This window comes from Bactrocera tryoni, chromosome 4 (genome assembly GCF_016617805.1).
Source record: "Bactrocera tryoni isolate S06 chromosome 4, CSIRO_BtryS06_freeze2, whole genome shotgun sequence".
In the NCBI taxonomy this organism is placed as follows: Eukaryota; Metazoa; Arthropoda; class Insecta; order Diptera; family Tephritidae; genus Bactrocera; species Bactrocera tryoni.
Genome location: NC_052502.1, coordinates 4,569,893 through 4,587,982, shown reverse-complemented (window position 1 = coordinate 4,587,982; position 18,090 = coordinate 4,569,893). Strand labels below are relative to the sequence as shown.

The 18,090-nt window shown below is 39.2% G+C and overlaps 2 protein-coding genes across 5 annotated transcripts in view; one reads left to right on the top strand and one right to left on the bottom strand.

The window, feature by feature from the left end:
* LOC120775466 (adenylate cyclase type 9) overlaps positions 1 to 5,772 on the top strand; it is a 139,771-nt gene extending 133,999 nt beyond the window's left edge. For all 3 annotated transcript variants that reach the window (XM_040105657.1, XM_040105656.1, XM_040105658.1), the window contains 3 exons: positions 883 to 2,031; positions 2,090 to 2,190; positions 2,249 to 5,772. In XM_040105657.1, coding sequence (XP_039961591.1) covers positions 883 to 2,031; positions 2,090 to 2,190; positions 2,249 to 5,460 — 4,462 coding nt within the window. In that variant the 3' untranslated portion in view covers positions 5,461 to 5,772. The remainder of the gene's footprint in view (positions 1 to 882; positions 2,032 to 2,089; positions 2,191 to 2,248) is intronic.
* Positions 5,773 to 11,647: 5,875 nt separating this feature from the next.
* Positions 11,648 to 18,090, bottom strand: part of LOC120773624 (thyroid receptor-interacting protein 11) — a 52,697-nt gene continuing 46,254 nt past the window's right edge. For both annotated transcript variants that reach the window (XM_040102628.1, XM_040102629.1), the window contains 4 exons: positions 17,441 to 17,604; positions 17,111 to 17,314; positions 12,306 to 12,572; positions 11,648 to 12,243 (listed from right to left, as the gene is read on the bottom strand). In XM_040102628.1, the coding sequence (XP_039958562.1) occupies positions 11,945 to 12,243; positions 12,306 to 12,572; positions 17,111 to 17,314; positions 17,441 to 17,604 (934 nt within the window). In that variant the 3' untranslated portion in view covers positions 11,648 to 11,944. The remainder of the gene's footprint in view (positions 12,244 to 12,305; positions 12,573 to 17,110; positions 17,315 to 17,440; positions 17,605 to 18,090) is intronic.

Here is an 18,090-nt window from a genome sequence, read left to right as displayed (position 1 = left end):
TATCATAGACTTAAACATAAACTTTATTTAATTGTATATTTTAACCGATTGAAAGACTTTTTCATTCTTTGCCTTATAAGTATTTCGTACTAAGCCACAACTAATCTCAAGCCAGTACACATTGGGAGTCCGTTCACAATGCCATGGTAAAAGAGACCATCATCACCTCATTTATTTAGACTTCGACGTGCACATCGAAGTATGTACGTGTGTCGCATATTCTCCCGCCGAAGTGTGGGTACATTCACTGCATGCCTCACATCCGCATTAAATTAACTTCAATTATGTGACACGAAATTGTCATTAAGTCCAGAATAAATACGATGGCAAATTGACGCAAACATTCACACCTCAATTGACTCTGATGTCCTCTCATAACAAATACACAGCAGTTATGCTATTCTCTGCAAGCTGAAAAGGAGGCGACTCCTACTTCCCACGGAGGGTATTTGTCTGTCGACTGTCGCATTTGCGAAATAATTCGACTTTGTGACATTGCCGGCAATTGGCATTGTCATTTAGAGCAACACATTTACGAGTATATTTCCGTGGGTTGTCAAACACATAAAACTATTTTACGAACCTCCACTATGCAGATAGTATTCCGCTTCGGCATCAAAAATGTTCGCAATGCAATACACAATTATGAGACTTAATTACTCGTAAATATGTATGAGCGCACATTCATTAGGGCAAATTGAGGAGCTTACGCTTAAAATGTCAGAGGTTTCATCGAGGTGTGTGCGCAACACTTAGCAAACTCTCAGCTCATTACTTAATATATGTATTATGAAAATCTGAAATTTTTATCGTGTATTTATTTTTAGAGAAAAATAACGCTGTACACCTATTAATTCGTTCTCTTTCTCGCTCCTTTTGCAGATTTGCGCTCTCCTACATTTTGATCTGTTCACTTTCGTGGTTCCTGTACTTCCTGATTGATGGCGGTTCGGAGCATTATTGGCGCCCGATTTCGAGCGCCTTCTCAATGCTCACACTCATCACGATCACCGCCTTGTGCTTCACGCACTGGGACATGTACCGCGCCTACCGAAGATTGACTTCCGCTCTAACAGCCATTGTGCTGTGCGCCTTCTCCTTGGCCTTTCTTATCTGCACGGGTCGCGCCTTTAGTCCGCTCGGTCACTTCTCCATATGCGTATCGATCGTGCTACTCATATACACCGCACTACCCATGCAGCTGTGGCTGAGCGCCTTCATCGCAATAGTCTACTCAGTGCTCTTCGAAGTCGCCTCACACAAGGTGGTGGGCAATAGCGCCACACATGGCACCGCCACCGAGTGTAATAATAAGATTATGTTGCTACGCATTTTACTACACATCTGCGTTCACTTGGTGGGGGTGCATGTGCTGGTGATGAATGTGGTACGCATGCGAGGCATGTTCATGAAGATCGGACAGAATTTGTTGGTACGTCGCCAACTGGAGATGGAGAAGCAACTTAAGGAGAAAATGATACATTCGGTGATGCCACCGAAAGTGGCCAATATGCTGCTGAACGAGGGTGGCGCCAGCGGCATTGATACCAAAGATGGTGTAGTGGATCCAGATTCTCACTACGTGCGACCACGCACTTCCAACGACCTGAAATCTCTGTTTCGTCCATTTCACATGCATAGCATGGATAATGTGAGCATATTGTTTGCGGACATTGTGGGTTTTACGAAAATGTCCTCCACCAAGACGGCCGAGCAGCTCGTGGAGATACTCAATGATCTGTTCGAACGTTTCGATGATCTCTGCACACTTAATGGCTGCGAGAAAATCTCCACCCTGGGTGACTGCTACTATTGTGTATCTGGTTGCCCGGAACCACGTGCCGATCATGCAATCTGCTGCGTCGAGATGGGCCTTGGCATGATTGATGCGATGCGTTGCTTCGATGCTCAGCGGCATGAGGGTGTTAAAATGCGTGTTGGCGTCCACACTGGTACTGTATTGTGCGGTATTGTGGGCACACGACGCGTAAAATTCGATGTTTGGAGCAACGACGTGTCTTTAGCCAACAAGTAAGCGTTTATAGACAAAATCCGATCAAACTTAAATTGAGCCCTTATTTCATTACAGAATGGAGTCCTCTGGTAAGCCAGAGCAAGTGCACATCTCTGAGGAGACATCCAACTTCCTAGGCGATGCTTATCTACTGGAAGAGGGCGAAGAAGTTTTCGGTATATGCAAGACGATTATTTTTCAGACTTGCAATAGTTTTAATTTTCCATCTTTCAGGTCATCGCACATACTTTGTAGTCGGTCGCCGAAAAGATGTATCACGCGCCAACAGTCTGAGCCCTAGCATTCCCGCCAACTACGACGGCAGCCACTTGCAGCTGCCTGGCATACCTGGACAACCAACACCGCTGTCGCAGAGCGCTACAAACATTTCGGTTATCCATCCAAATGTACCGCCCGCCTCACCAGTGGGACAACTTTCTTCCTCACTCAATCCCTCGCCTGTGCTTTCGATGCGACCGCGACTCACCTCGCTCAGTATGAAACTGCGCAAGAAGTCCCAAAGTCGTGAACGTGACATCGAACGAGGCATTGTACATCCTGATGGCATGAGTGTAGCACCAGTTGTTGTGGTGCGTGAAAGACCAAAGATTATTATAACCACCAAGAGTCTACCCGGCAGTTTGGACTCTGCTGATGAGCCCGACAAAGTGGAAGAGGGCTGTTGCAATGGACTTAACGGCATCAATCACACCGCTCAGAAAAGTCATAACACAGAAGAAAGTGGACGAACAAAACTTAAATTGAAGGTGTGTAAAGTGCCACGATTCTTTAAGAAAATCGAAGATATTGTCAAGCATACAGACAAATCATCAAACACTGATGTGGTTAATAATGTACCCATCTCCAAGGCTACCGCCGTAAATATTGACGAAGCTGTCGCATTCATTGAGCCAAACGGTTACCATCAACTTCCAGTTGTGATTGAATCATCCAAGCTACCAGTTTTAGGTCATACACTGGAAATACCACCACAGAAGCCCGTACTACACCATGCCGCCACCTCGACCGGCATCTCACACAACTACGTGCGTTCTCCTGACGGTAGTTGTTGCTCTCCTGGTCAATACTCCATGTTCGACGACATCATAGATATTCGCTCCTACATAAGTCAGTCGCGCAGCGATATTTCACCTTTCGGCCGTTCCGGCAGCTATCGTTCGCAGTGTGGTCGCAGTGGCAAGTCAGAAACATCTCCTCTACCACGACCACGTGCTTCCACGCTCACTTCCACTACAGCCGACAAGAGCAATGATGTACCCGCTGCTCAACCTTTAATCGCCGGCGGCGCATCATTCCCATATGCACCCACTACGACAGCCAATCATCAACCTCCGAATTCACGCAATTCAAGCATATGGCCAGACGGCCTTAGTATATGCCCATCCGCTACTTCACGCAAGGACTCCGGCATCAAAAGCAACTCACGTCGCTCTTCGATACAACAACAAATTTATGCACTCAACCAATCCGCCATTAGCCAACACCGCGTCTCTGGTTATTTCACCAGTTCGACATCAAGCATTTCGAACATAGGCGTGGTCACAAACTTACCACATGTAGCAATTCCACCGATACCACAGCCAATACCGCAAGTAGCCGATCCACTAGCAGCCTGTCTACAGCAGCTCCGCAAACAATCCGATCTTCAGTTGATACGCTGCGTACGCGATAACGCTAAGTCTCAGCGAAGCTACCTTGTCAAGCCGCCGCTCAAACGTTTCAGTTTGTACTTCAAATCACGGCAAATGGAACGAGATTTCCGCTCCAAAGCACATCGTTTTGGCAATGAAAACGAAACCGAAGGCCCACCCACTTTGGCAACGCCCCGCTATAATACGTATATCGACATTTTTGTCGGCCTTGCAGTGTACCTGTGCATTTCGATCTCGCTGTTTCTTATGACGCCCAACACCGTTACGCCCAGCTTTCGTCTGTGGGTCTCACTCTTCACAGTCTTCACCGCTATACAAATATTTGCGCTGTTCCTCTTCACGCGACAAATGTGCCGGCGCCACAACTCACAGGCGCGTACGAAAGTCAACGACACGGACTCATGTGCCGACCGCATATTTGAAGCTATTTCCAGTTGGTACCCCTGGCATATCTGTCTGGCCATATTGATGGCGATGCCGGTAATACTGATCATAGCCAACTTCCTTTTGCTCGATCTCAATCTGCTTGAAGCTTTCGAGTACCACTATGGCTTCTTAATATTCGTATGCATCGTGCATTTCTGCAACTTTACACAGCTGAACTGTTGGATGCGCAACACGTTGGCACTAATGGCGGCTATGTGCTTTGTTGGCATTGCCGTAAGTCAGCTGACAGTTTATTCAAACCGGACGGACGCAGCGGAGGCAGCTGCAATCGCACAAAATGCAACACGTTTGCCATATCCCGGTACAGAGGGTGGAAATTACCTCATCGAAGAGATCAAGTGGTTCCAGGACTATCACGTGGAAATTTATCTAGACCTGCTGCTCATACTGGTACTGGTTGGATTTTTGAACCGCGAGTTCGAGATCGGCTACAGGCTAACCTTCTACGGTAACGCCGTGGCCAATCAAGACAAGATACGCGTACAGAACATGAAAAATCAAGCAGACATGTTGCTACACAACATCATACCCAAACACGTCGCAGAACATCTGAAGAACACCGCAAAATACTCAGAAAACCATCACAATGTGGCGATCATCTTCGCCTCAATAGTGAACTTTAACGAAATGTACGACGAAAGTTATCTCGGCGGCAAGGAATACCTGCGTGTGCTGAACGAATTGATAGGCGACTTCGACGAGTTACTCTCGCGACCCGAATTCCATTGTGTGGAGAAGATCAAGACAATCGGTTCGACTTTCATGGCAGCTAGCGGGCTCGACCCGTCTCACCGCGGCGAGAAGCATGAACACATCCACGCTTTAATGGAATTTGCCATTGCAATGCAAGAGGTGGTGGACGCATTCAACAAGGACCTGCTTGAATTCAACTTAATTCTACGCATCGGCATGAACATCGGTGATGTGACAGCCGGTGTTATCGGCACGAGCAAACTTCATTACGACATCTGGGGCGATGCAGTCAATGTAGCATCACGCATGGACTCCACGGGCGTGCCGAATCGTATACAGATTGGCAAGGACTGCCTGCCCTTCCTGGCAGACAAGTACGAGTTTGAGCCACGTGGCAGCGTGTACGTTAAGGGCAAAGACCACATGGAGGTATACTTATATACGATACGTAAGGGCGAGTGGGAGGAAGGCAAAGAGGAAAAGGAGGCTATGGAAAAGACGGAAAGCACAGTAGCACCAGCAGTAACAACAGGAGAAACGCCAGCGGAACCAAACGGTGTTGTGAAAGCAGGTAACGGTGACGTGATTAACGAAGACAAGGATGTGCTCTCAACGAACAAGGAAGGAACTTAAAAACCTATACAACGCAGTGAGCTGTGAATGGTAAAAAATATATATTGTTGAAAATCAAGTGCTGTGATGACGAATGACTAACTGGCGTTGCAACGCTCCATGGTCAGGAGGAACGCGTAGAGGCTTAGAGTATTAGGTTGGCATAACTGGAGGTACATGAGAGCCATTTGGAAAACTATCAATGTGAACTTAATTTCGCTTACGCTGAAGTAATGCGTGTGACCGCTGAAGCAGTCGTCGCACATGGGTCCGAGGCCTTACGAAACTAAACGGGTATCAAGAATGGCAAGGTTTCAAAAATTGCATTTATAGCGGCGGTTTAATTAGAAAAAATAAGAAAAAACAATGTTACTTGGAAATTCGATTAGGCAACTAAATTGTGATATTGCAGTTAATGTAGACTAAACGGAAAATGTGTCGTTGACCGAATTGGCAAAATTGAGTGCAAAAATATTTAGAGTAAATCGTTATATAACACTGGCGCTTATGTAGGAAGCAGTTTCTGTTTTGGTTGGCGGGTGTGGAAAGTTGCTGAGAGAAGTTATGTACTTGATTAAATATATAAATGTTATGTAAGGAAATGCGCTAACAGACATGTATACAAACTTACATAACCTAATAGCTAATATCACACGAAATTTGTGCTTAGATACTGTTATCAATGTGGCTTTCAATGTCTTAGCGATACCTTTATTACAAACAAAACATATTGAAATGAGCAAATGTTAGATTGAGACAAGGGATTTTAAAACAATAATACAAGTTTTAAATATTATATAATGCATAAGGATTTATTATGCAATGGAGTGTATCTATGCAAAATGTTGAAAAATTATGCTAAGCAGCAAAATCTTGTTGTTGGAGAGAGACTAAAAAGTTAAAAAGATGAAAATAATTTGTGTTATCATAACCTTACTTTTCTAAACTGCGTTTAAATTTGTTTGTTAATTTTTTTTATTTTTCAATTTCAGTTTATTTTTTTTTGGTTTTTATCAATTTCTTTGGTTTTTTATTTTTTTTTTGTACTAATTTTTCTATTTATTTTTTTATTTAACTTTTTTGTTTTTAATATTTTTTGTTTGTTGTTTTTTTATTATTTTTTTTGTACATAATTTTTTTTGTTTATTTAATTTTTTAATTAAAATTTGTTTGTTTGTTTTTTTGTGTTTTTAATATATTTTTTGTTGTTTTTTTTACTAATTTTTTGTACATAACTTTTTTTTGTTTTTTTTTAATTTAAGTTTTTAATTTTTTTTTGTGTTTTTAATAATTTTTTTGTTTGTTGTTTTTAAGGTTTTTTTTGGTTTATTATTATTTTTTTTTAATAATTTTTTTTTTTAATTAAAGTATTGTGTTTTAATATTTTTTGTTTGTTTATATTTAACTATTTTTTTGTATATACTATATATTTTTTTGCTTTTTAATTTAATATTTTAAATATTTTTTTTTTTGCTTTTAATAACTTTTTTTTTTAATTATTACTTTTTATAATTAATTTTTTTCTTGCATTCGCAATTTTTACTCTAGTTTTTTATAATTTTTAATTAAACTATTTTTTTTCTTTATTTCATATTTCTGTTATCTCTTCTTTTTTCATTCCTATTATTTCTTTATTTTCGTGTTTTTTTTCGTACCACTCTTAACTTTTTAAATCTTTCTGCTTAACCCCGTTTTATTTCCACTGAAAACCAAAAATTCAATTCACCTTAGCACTAGAAAACAAAATTAAAATCAACCAATTTTTATAGAAGAATGTTCGTCGTATTTCTAGTGGCACATAGAATATATACAAACTCACTTTCTTATATACATACACAAAAATATTGAAAATAGAAACTCTTCCAACAAAGCATCCCTACTAGCCAACCTAAAGCACACTAACAGAGATAAACACAAGCTCCTACAGAAAGGAGTTATGCTTTCATGAAAACTTATATTTTACTCGAAGCCAAAAAGAATTTTTTATATTTGTACGATCAGCGAAAGAAATCATTTTTGTATATTTCCTCACTATAATTTAAGTCTTGTAAATTTTATATAAAATAGTATTTAACAATGATATTGCAACAATCTATATACATATATATAAAAGATATATATGGAACTAAATTACACAAATGATCAAGAAGAAGCAGAAAAGAGAAGACTTTCTTCATAACGAGACCTATTACATAATTTTATAACAATATTAACGAACTAAGAGCGAAACCTAACGCAGCTGAGCGAAGTAAGCCGAACTAGTAGCACAAGGCAAAAGCTAGGTTTTATTTTCAAGTTTCAGAAATTCTTTTTATATACATAAATAGTATTTATGAAGAAGAAGCAGCACATATAAATGTTAGCGACACATTTTAACTAGATTTTATGTGGAGAATTCTAAAAAGTTAACTATTTCTTAGCGCAATGGAAATTAGCATATTCATTATATATATTACACACCATATATTTACACATACATACACCTATATATATACATCTGTATGTATAGCTGCTGTTAGTCTCTTGTATATACAAATACTATATTTACTCTACACACACACAGAAGAATTATATATAAGATTGTTGAGCGTGGAATAAGCGTTTTAGGCGAGGCGAGTGTTGAATTTGATGAAAGTTTAAGCGATACATACATACATTATGGTAAATGTTAACCCCCCAATTAGTATTTGAATTATTTGTGGAATATTACCCTATGAAATTATATACTGATGAATTAAATTAAAAGAAAATTTAATTAAATTAAATTAATTAAAAAAAGAAAAGAACACTTTTGATTATATTGTGAGTGACTGACTTCTAGAAGACGCATATATCACAGTATATACATACATACATGTGTACCTTATATAATCTGGAAGTCAGCGCGAAAGCTCCTAGTTACAACAAACATTTGTTTGTCTGTTGATTTGATTGTCTGTTGAAGCCAAATTGTTACAGTTATACGCCTGTGTGTAGCTGTATGCGAGTGTTTGTGTTGAATCACTCCTGTATAAATACATATATATTTGTAAATTATTTATTACGTTCAACTTTACCCCATTTGTATGTAAATCTTGTCATATTATATAGTAGCCGTTACTTAGAAGCCCTGGCGATTGCCCAAAAACTGTTTTCCATAATAAAATAATAAATTCGTAGCATCTAGTGTTATAGGAAAATAACTGTTTTCATATGTATGTATATATGTAAGTCTCTTCTTAATTGCTGAACTATTTTTTACTAAATTGTTTTTTCTTAATTTTTTAGTTTCATGTATGTACCTCCTATTTACATATAAAAAAGTATGTATTTAAATTATTTTAAGTGAAATGTTAGCGAAAATTAATAATTGATTTAACGAAATTTATAACAAAACACACACGAAATATGAATGAGAAATACAGAAAATAACTGAGATTTTGTGTCTAAATGTGAAATAAACTTGTTTTAATCTAAAAAAAAATATTGGAATACGGAGCAATGTGTCAAAGGCAAGATTATGTAAAAAAAATGTTTATACAAACAATTTTTTATATTAGGAGGAAGCATCGAAACTCGGAGAACGGAACTTTAATCCTCTAAACCTAACTTACTCCCAACTCTGTCCCTCCCACGAAACCACAGGATTAAGTATTACTTCATGGGAGAGAGAAAGGCTTTAAGTCGCATCATATGGCCTGACAAACGCTTAATATACTGTATATATCTTAGTTACAGATAGTTACAGACTAAGGTCGTGATGGAATCGGAGCAGGTAGCTTCGAAAGCATTCATATCCACCCAGCATTTGGGTAAGTGGAAGTCTAAGTCCCCATGTTGTTTATCTATTCACGAATGGACGTCCGGTATTAGTTTGTCGGTCCACTGTCCTTTGGATGAGGCTTGCCACCGTTGCTACCACATTGTGATGCTTTTGGTTTTCTCCTCTTTTTTTACGCGTACAGACCGCTCCGGTACAATCGCGCGAATTCGTCTTCTTGGATGTCAATGGGCGCCAACTAGCTAGAACTTCAGCAGCGTTGCTTGATATCGGTCGGAAAGCACTTGTTACTCGGATAGCAGTGTGCATATAAACAGCGTTTATTTGTTTAGGGGTTAAGGCCCATAAGCCGAAAACTGCTGAAACTTTTAGAAAAACTCTTGGCCGTTCACATCAAGAACACAGCACTCTCTCAAAGCCTATCCAAAGCCCAACACACATACACAAAAGGCAGATCAATTGATACTGCACTCGAGACAGTAGTATCTAATATCAAAATAAGTCTTTAATATAAGGAATACGCTCTTGGAACAATCCGGGACATTTCTGAAGCATTCAACAACGTTTCTGAATAATATCCAGTCAATAGCTGCTGATTCTGCTATACTCGTATAACGTTAAATCAGAAGTCACTTGATAAGAGCAGGATGGAACGATGCTAAAATGATCAAAGAAGTATATAGAGTCACTCCGCAAGATCCATTGCTATCTCCGCTCCTACAGACATTAGTGGTAAATAAACAGACTTCTCAAAATAGTCCACAATTCGGAATCGCAAGCGTGTCTGAGTTTGAATTCAGAGAAAACGAATGTGTTTGTATTCATAAGAAAATAAAAAATCCCTCCAATTCCTTAAAAACTTTCCTTTTTCGTCCATGCAACGCTACCAAGGCGATTTCCAAGCATTGAAGATGTCGCGGAAGACATTCTCCGGAATAGCCTTGAGAGCCGAGGTGCATGCTGCTTGGATTCCCTCTGTCGTCTCAAAACGCTTGCCTTTCATCGGCCTTTTCAGGCAAAGAAACTGAAAAAAGTCCGGTAGGAGCCACATCTGGGCTGTAGGGAAGCGTTGGGATGCCTTGGTTAGGTAGCTGTTCACAAGAAAGGCGGTGTGAGCCGGGGCGTTGTCGTGGTGCAACTTCTCATCGGCTGCGATGTCTTGTCGGACCCGATTGACCCTTCGTTTGAGTCTCTTGAAGGCTTCCACGTAAAACATGGCGTTGACGGTTTGTTCAGGAGAAACAATTTCATGTTGGACGATGCCTTTGTTGTCAAAAAAGACAATGAGCATTGTTTTAACTTTGGATTTGCTCATTCTTCCGGTCTTCATCAGCGACTTTTTCACGGCCTTCCAAAAAGGTCTGGTGCCCCCGAAACACACCACTGCTTGCTTAAGCAACATCTGGGTAAGCATGCTTGATCATATCAAACGGCTCTGTTGCAGATTTACCGAATTTCACACAGAATTTAATCGCGTACCTCTGGTCTAACGAAAGCTGCAAAGAAAATCAGTCCTATTACTTTCCGGACCTCTTCGCTGTAAACTGCGCAGCAAAATCGACGGGGCACTGACTACATAATCCTACTTTTCAGAGGTACAACAAGTAAAGAGTAAACCAGTTAACATAGGAAAAGATAGTTGTCCTAACGGTAGCATATATTAGCGGCGCGCAAAACCCTAAACATTTATACAGATGACTAGAAAATGGAGAATGGAGTTGGTGTAAAGATATACTATCCAGATTTATGCATAAGGCAGTCTCTTAAGTTGCTGGACCACTGCATTTCAAGCTATTGGAAAAGCTACGGATCTAGCCTCCAATGGATCTGTAGGCAACTCCAGAGTAAACGTCCACGTAGACAGTCAAGCAGCAATGAACGCAGTAACCTTGTATCGCATATCGACCAGAAGTGGAGGGAGTCGCCAAGAAATAGCGAGTTCAATTTTCCTGGTTGCCAGGCCACAAAAGCAACGATGGCAATGAGATAGAGAACGAGATTGCCAAAAATGTTGTGCGGCTACCAACCAAAAACGTGATAAGCATTGGGAAACCCGTGCGTTGTCATTACGACGATCTCGACAGAAACATGGTAAGGAAAATCAAAACATGATAGAACGAGCTACCTGGATGTAAGACTGCAAAAGTCATGTGCAAAACGGTAGATCGGAAGTACACAAAATTCCTATTGCCACTCGATAGAAGAGACTGTAGGAAAATGTTTGCTAACTGGTCAATGTCTGGTGTTTGCACACGCTCGCAGAATGGGGCTGACAGATCGAGAAGACTGCAGGAAATGTTAAGAGCAGGGCACCAGGTAATCAGTGAACCATCTCTTGCGCATGCTTGACAGCTTTCCCTTTTACGCGTATCTTCTTATTTATTTGATCAGTATAATTATTTTTACGAATGATTGCCTTCCAGAGATAAGTCATTTTATATATTTATGTGTGTTATTTATTATACATATTTATTTACATTCATTTATAACTAGAGCAAATAGCGAACAATACAAATATATATATACTGAAAATTAAAAAATAAAAATAGAAGACATAACAGATCAGATACAACCAACACTTTAACGCAAAAACAAAAAAATCTATTATAGGTACACTTACTAATTCTAAGAGAGGATTTAACTCCGATGCAAAAGTGCTAAATTGGTATGCAAGTAATTCAAAGTAAAGTACGAGTAAAAAAAAGGTAACTACAGCATGAAATGCAAGAAGCGATCTTACAACAATCAAGAATCATTCAGAATATCCTTTAGAATTGAGCTGGAATTGCGCGACGGTGCAAAGTCATTCACCAGCAGGGGCTGTATAGGAATGGGCGCCGGCATGCTGGCGGCCGCAGCAGCTGCACCGCTGTTGCTCGATGTGGATACGCGGCGGGCGGACTGACTGACTGAGCCCGCTGGCGGACTACTTTGTTGAGTGATGTTCAATAAATTGGGCATGTTGGCATCATCGGGTTTAGGCTGTGACTCCTGTTCGAGAAACTGCACAAAAGCCTGCACCAAATTTTCCTTGGAATGTACACCTGCAAACGGAAAATATAAATATTAACTGTAGTTTGTACACTAAGTCATCTGAAACGTTTACCTTGCGCGCTTGCACCACCGCCCAGTATGGCACCCAGCCAACTCGACTGCTGCTTGTTCAGACCCACTTTGTCCGATTCGCTTTGCGAGAAGTCCAACACAGACGAAATCATGCGCAGCACTTGATTCTTGTCATTCGGATTGCTGCTCACCACATAGCCGATCAGCAAGCTCTTTATGAGACTCTTCTCGATTTTGTCCGACTGACTAGACTCGCTCAGCTTCAGCTTCGTGGATAGCTGCTCATTCTGCTGCTTCAGCGTTTCAACTGTGGAGAATATATATGCACGTAAGCGAGTGATGTGAATTCAAATAAGGGAGAAGATAATAAACAAACATAAAATTGGATTTTTATTAAAGTGTATAAATCATTTAGTGAGTTAATTTTCCAAGCACTTCTCTTTGCAGGCATTCATCTTTCGTTTAGTTGGTTTTTGCTTTTGTTTTTGTTTATTTTTCCAGCGTTGTTATTTAGCATGCAGAGTTCGGCGTGGCATCCGGGACAGTATGACATAAGTACTGGTAGATTTAACAAGCGATAGCACACCAGTACCTGATGTAATACTCAACCGGACGAACGCACTTAAGGAGCCGAGTGGCACATTCAGCATTCGTTGTGAGAGGAGCGTGGAGGTTCGTATATTTCAATTGAGGGATTTAAAGGTTTGGAACGTGGGAAGCTTTTTTACATTTGTTCACTTCAATTTTGGTTACAATTTAAAAAATGTATTGGGTACAGTGGCGGCAAAAAGTGTATGGAGAAAACGCAGGCAATGTATGCAACAAATTATGAAAGTACCAAATCAAATCAAATTAAAGTAAATATTAACTAAAACCAATTCAAATCAAATGTATTTTAATTGTGTAATATAAAAATAATCATCAACAACAAGAACAGTAGAACAAAAACAAAATGTAGAAACGGATGCAACCTCGGGCAATCTCCATATGCAACGTGAGTTCAGCATATCGAATTCGCTCACAGTTACAAATTGAGATTAACCAATTTTGCATTGGACACTAGGGACGCAAAAAAGTAGATAAATCGAGTAAATAAATGATAAATCCAAATATGAAGAAAATCAAATTACAAATCAACATAAATTATACTGAATATTAAGTACAAGTAGTGGAACATAAGAGGAAGAGGCTTGAAAGAGCTCAACTAAAACGGTAAATTCGAAATGAAAAATCGTGTGTAGAGAAGGACCTAAACAAAGAAAACTGTATGAATAGAGATCTTAAAAATAGAAATGCAAACTAAGTAATTTATTGTCTGGTCACGTTTGTCTAAAACAATAAAAAACAAAAGTAAATCACTAAAATAGAGTATGAAAAAATATAAATTAAAAGTAAAGTTTACGAAAGTATTGAAACTATAACTATCGGCGAATTAGCGTGTTAGCAATGGAAAAACGAGAAGTAATGAAGCGAAAAAAATCAAATTTTAAAAATTACTTTAAGAAAAATTGTTTTGAAATTGAGTTAAAAATCTAACAATTTCAGTATATTGGAAAAGTCCTATGTGTAAAGAGGTCTAACCTACACGCGAACTTTGTAGTGATATTCGATTTTTTAGCTGAAACTAAGTTTAAAGTAGATATTTACGGGTTTTATAACCGTTTGCGTAGAAAGAATTATGGCTGATTTACATAGAGCTTTTGCTGCGTTCATTCTGACATTGTCACGATGAAAATTGTATGTAAATGGACCATTAGCGACCAGATAAAAAATAGACAATGCACGAAATGTTGCGAAAATATTCGAAAATGTCTCTAGAAAAACACTATGATCTCACTATAGCACTATCTTCTAGATATTTTAGCATTATGAAAGTAATTTACAATCTTGGCACCTTCACATAATAGATTTAGTTTTGTTATTCAACTTTCTGTAAGATCGATAGGAAGAAGCAACCAGAAGAGTACTTAAAGTGCAAGCTTATTTAAATAAAATATTAAATCGAATTTATATATATTTTCCCGTAGTTCCTAGGTGGAACATAGGGCCTCAATTTCGTTTTCGGTAATCAGAGGGTTTAAGATGAGTAGGTGATTAGCCTTCTGCATCCGAGCCTAGCTCCGGGGCTGCCGGCTTTGCCTCTAGGCAGGCAATGGTGTGGGAATTTCCTCCTCGCAGGTGCTAAGGTTATGCCGCCTTTACTCGGTCGTCAGAGCCTCGTTCGTAGTGAACAGGGGGTACCGCGCGAAGGTGAGGTTGACGTTTGGGAGGGATAGGCTATATATTCGCATCACCAACCCCATTTGCCCATTTTTTGGTATTAGCTGAATGGGCCCCTGTACGCTTATTTAAATAAAATTTTAAATCGAATTTAAGGGAGTCTTAAATTAAATTAAAATAATAATTTTCTATTACATTATTACAATAAAGATTTGAGAGACTTGGGTGAATCTCATTTGTTGGGTACCATAATTTTCTAAAGTCGTGAAGCGGTACAATTTCTACATAAACGAGTTATTGAAAGCGCTGGTACGGGCGAAACTGCTCAAAAACAACATTGGAGATTTGAGAAGTGAATTACGTTTCAACCTAAGTTATAGTATTGGATAGACGAAAAAGTCTTTTCGTATTTCTAATCAAACTTTAACTTATTTTTTTTTTTTGTATTTATACTAGTAAACAAATAAACAAATATGTACCATTTTGGTCGACCACTTTTTGCCATAAAAACATTATTCCATTTGTGAAAAAATTTCATCAGTGTGAATCGAAATTTCGAAATTTCCAGAACAGAAGCGAGCGAACCATTGTTGTGCTACACGAACTGATACAGCATTGTCTTCAAAATCTTCACCAATTTCGCTGGTGGCTTGCATGGCATTATTCCCTCTTTTATACAAAAATTTCAAAATATAGCGAATTTCTTCAATATTTTCACACATTTTTGAATAGCTGTAACTTTTTTTCAACTTCCCCGATTTTTCTTATGTTAAATGAAGCTTAAAAGAAGCACCTTTCCAACACTATATGGTATGACACAATGTGATTGGTAACACTGGAGATGTACGACTTCAACATCTATTGACAAAATACGAAAAGACTTTTTCGACTACCCAATAATTAGAGCGATTAATTAAAAAATATAATTATATTATATTTGGGTTTGAAAACTTTATAACAAAATAGAATGAAAAGGTCACTAGCTTTACTCCAAACTACCAAAGTAATTAAATTTTTCTTAACAAAAAAAAGTATAGCAAAAAGCCTTCACAATAAGACTAGATTGAAACTTATTTAAATAATTTACTTATATCGGGTGATTTTTTAAGAGCTTGATAACTTTTTTTTAAAAAAAAACGCATAAAATTTGCAAAATCTCATCGGTTCTTTACTTGAAACGTTAGATTGGTTCATGACATTTACTTTTTGAAGATAATTTCATTTAAATGTTGACTCATGTGGTTTCAACAAGATGGCGCTACATGCCACACAGCTCGCGATTCTATGGCCATTTTGAGGGAAAACTTCGGAGAACAATTCATCTCAAGAAATGGACCCGTAAGTTGGCCACCAAGATCATGCGATAACGCCTTTAGACTATTTTTTGTGGGGCTACGTCAAGTCTAAAGTCTACAGAAATAAGCCAGCAACTATTCCAGCTTTGGAAGACAACATTTCCGAAGAAATTCGGGCTATTCCGGCCGAAATGCTCGAAAAAGTTGCCCAAAATTGGACTTTCCGAATGGACCACCTAAGACGCAGCCGCGGTCAACATTTAAATGAAATTATCTTCAAAAAGTAAATGTCATGAACCAATCTAACGTTTCAAATAAAGAACCGATGAGATTTTGCAAATTTTATGCGTTTTTTTTTAAAAAAAAGTTATCAAGCTCTTAAAAAATCACCCGATATTTCGAATGAGTGCCATAAAATGTTAGTATGTATGTAACTATGAGTTTGTGTTAAATAGTAAAAACCTAAGGGTAGCCAAGTAAATCACAAATTTCCATTCCGTCAAACCTAAAGTACAGCCAGTGCAGGTCATAGGCCGCCTAACGTAAGTACGCGCCATCGATGTGCGTCGGTGAGGTGATGGCGAGGGGGCCAGCATAATTAGGCTGATCGATTATGGATTTCTTACGAGCATAGCGAGTATGACAATGAATGATGACAGTGATTTCATAAATTGTTTCTTGTTATTATAATTATATAGCAAACTAGATTATGACTTTGATAGATATGGTGCTGTTGGTGTTGTGATGATGCGCATGATAATTATATATTTTTGTGATTTTTTTAAAAACAATTTTTGTTGGGTTTTTCTTTTGCATTGCGATGACTACATAGAATTCGTAAAAGTGTATACCAACTGAAATTCCGAGTGTTTGAAAATTGATAAAATCCCAGAATTACCAGCTGATATTTACCTTTAAGAATCAATCAGCGTGGCTTAAGGGAAACTTTAACGTTGCAACAATTGTTAACAATTCAAAAGTTTTTTTGTTATTATTAATAAACATTTTTCCTTGTAGTTTTTCTTTAGTATTTTCCTCAAAGCGTTAATTATTTAGAATTAATTAAACGGTTCGTTAATGCCAAATACCAGTTTGCGTGCTGTTATTGAAGATTTCCCTTATGGCTGACGTGGTACTTGGTGGTAGGGTGCTTTGGTGGTTAGTAACAACTAATTCCAGTTCATTTATTTGCATTTAATATATATACGTGTGTAATCACATATGGTTATTTGCTTTGGGTTAGTATACATATTCAGTTCACCAATTTTCGTTTACTTTTCACCGGTTTATTTACAATTTATATACGTTTTTATATGAACACCATATTCACCTTCTTCGCGCAGCACTGAGATTGTGCGCTGACACGCCTCCAACTGGTCGCCGAGCCGTGCCGCGGCGCACAGGCCCTGCTTGGCCTCGCCCAGCTGCTGCTGCAGTGCGCCGATCTCCGCCTGCAACTGTGCCTGCTTCTGCTGCTCTTGCTGCAGCTCCTTACGTATGCTGTGGGTGGCGGCTTTGATGTCGTTCTGCTTGTCTGTCGGGGCAAAGAGGCGAAAGTTTTAGTAATTGATGAAACATTCAAGCGAAGTCTACTTATTTAGGTTTTAATATATTTTTAATTTGCAATAATTTTCTTCGTTGCATCGATTTGCCAACTCACCATTTTGGAACTGCTCGAGCGCGCACTGCAGATTACACAACGCCGCCTGATTCTTCGACTCTCGATCCTCGGCCAAGCTCAGCTTGTTCACTAACTCGTCGCGCTGCTGTAGTACAAGGGCATACTGCGCTTGCAACGTCTCGGCATGCTGATTGGCGCGTATACTGTGAAAAATTGAAGAATGCGTTGGTTAAATTTATTTCCTTCGAAATTATGATAGCCCTAGGTGCATAAATGTAATTTGTTTTATGGCCATTACGAAACTAATGAATTGCCTTGAAGCGTACCAGCGCTGGCCCGGGAAACAACAACCGGCGAGCAGCCACCGACCTCCGCGTGTCGTAACGAGCCCACCCGCCCACGTAAATGTTCTAATTTTGCTGTGGCATTGCAAATGCGCATTGGTTGCAGTTGTACTAGTGGCAGCAAGCGCCAAACGGCTGTGTTGAGACCGATCGCACTAAAATATCACCTGCTGCCCTCTGGCAGCACCTACACCGCCGCGCTGCCGAACTCAACTAATTTCGAACGCTTTGTGACACGTTATCGCTTGACAAAGCAATTGCCATGAGTCGTGACGAAGCTTAACGAAAGGCTTAAAAGCGATAACAGTTACTATTGCTGCTGTTGCTGTTGTGTGGTTGCCTTGT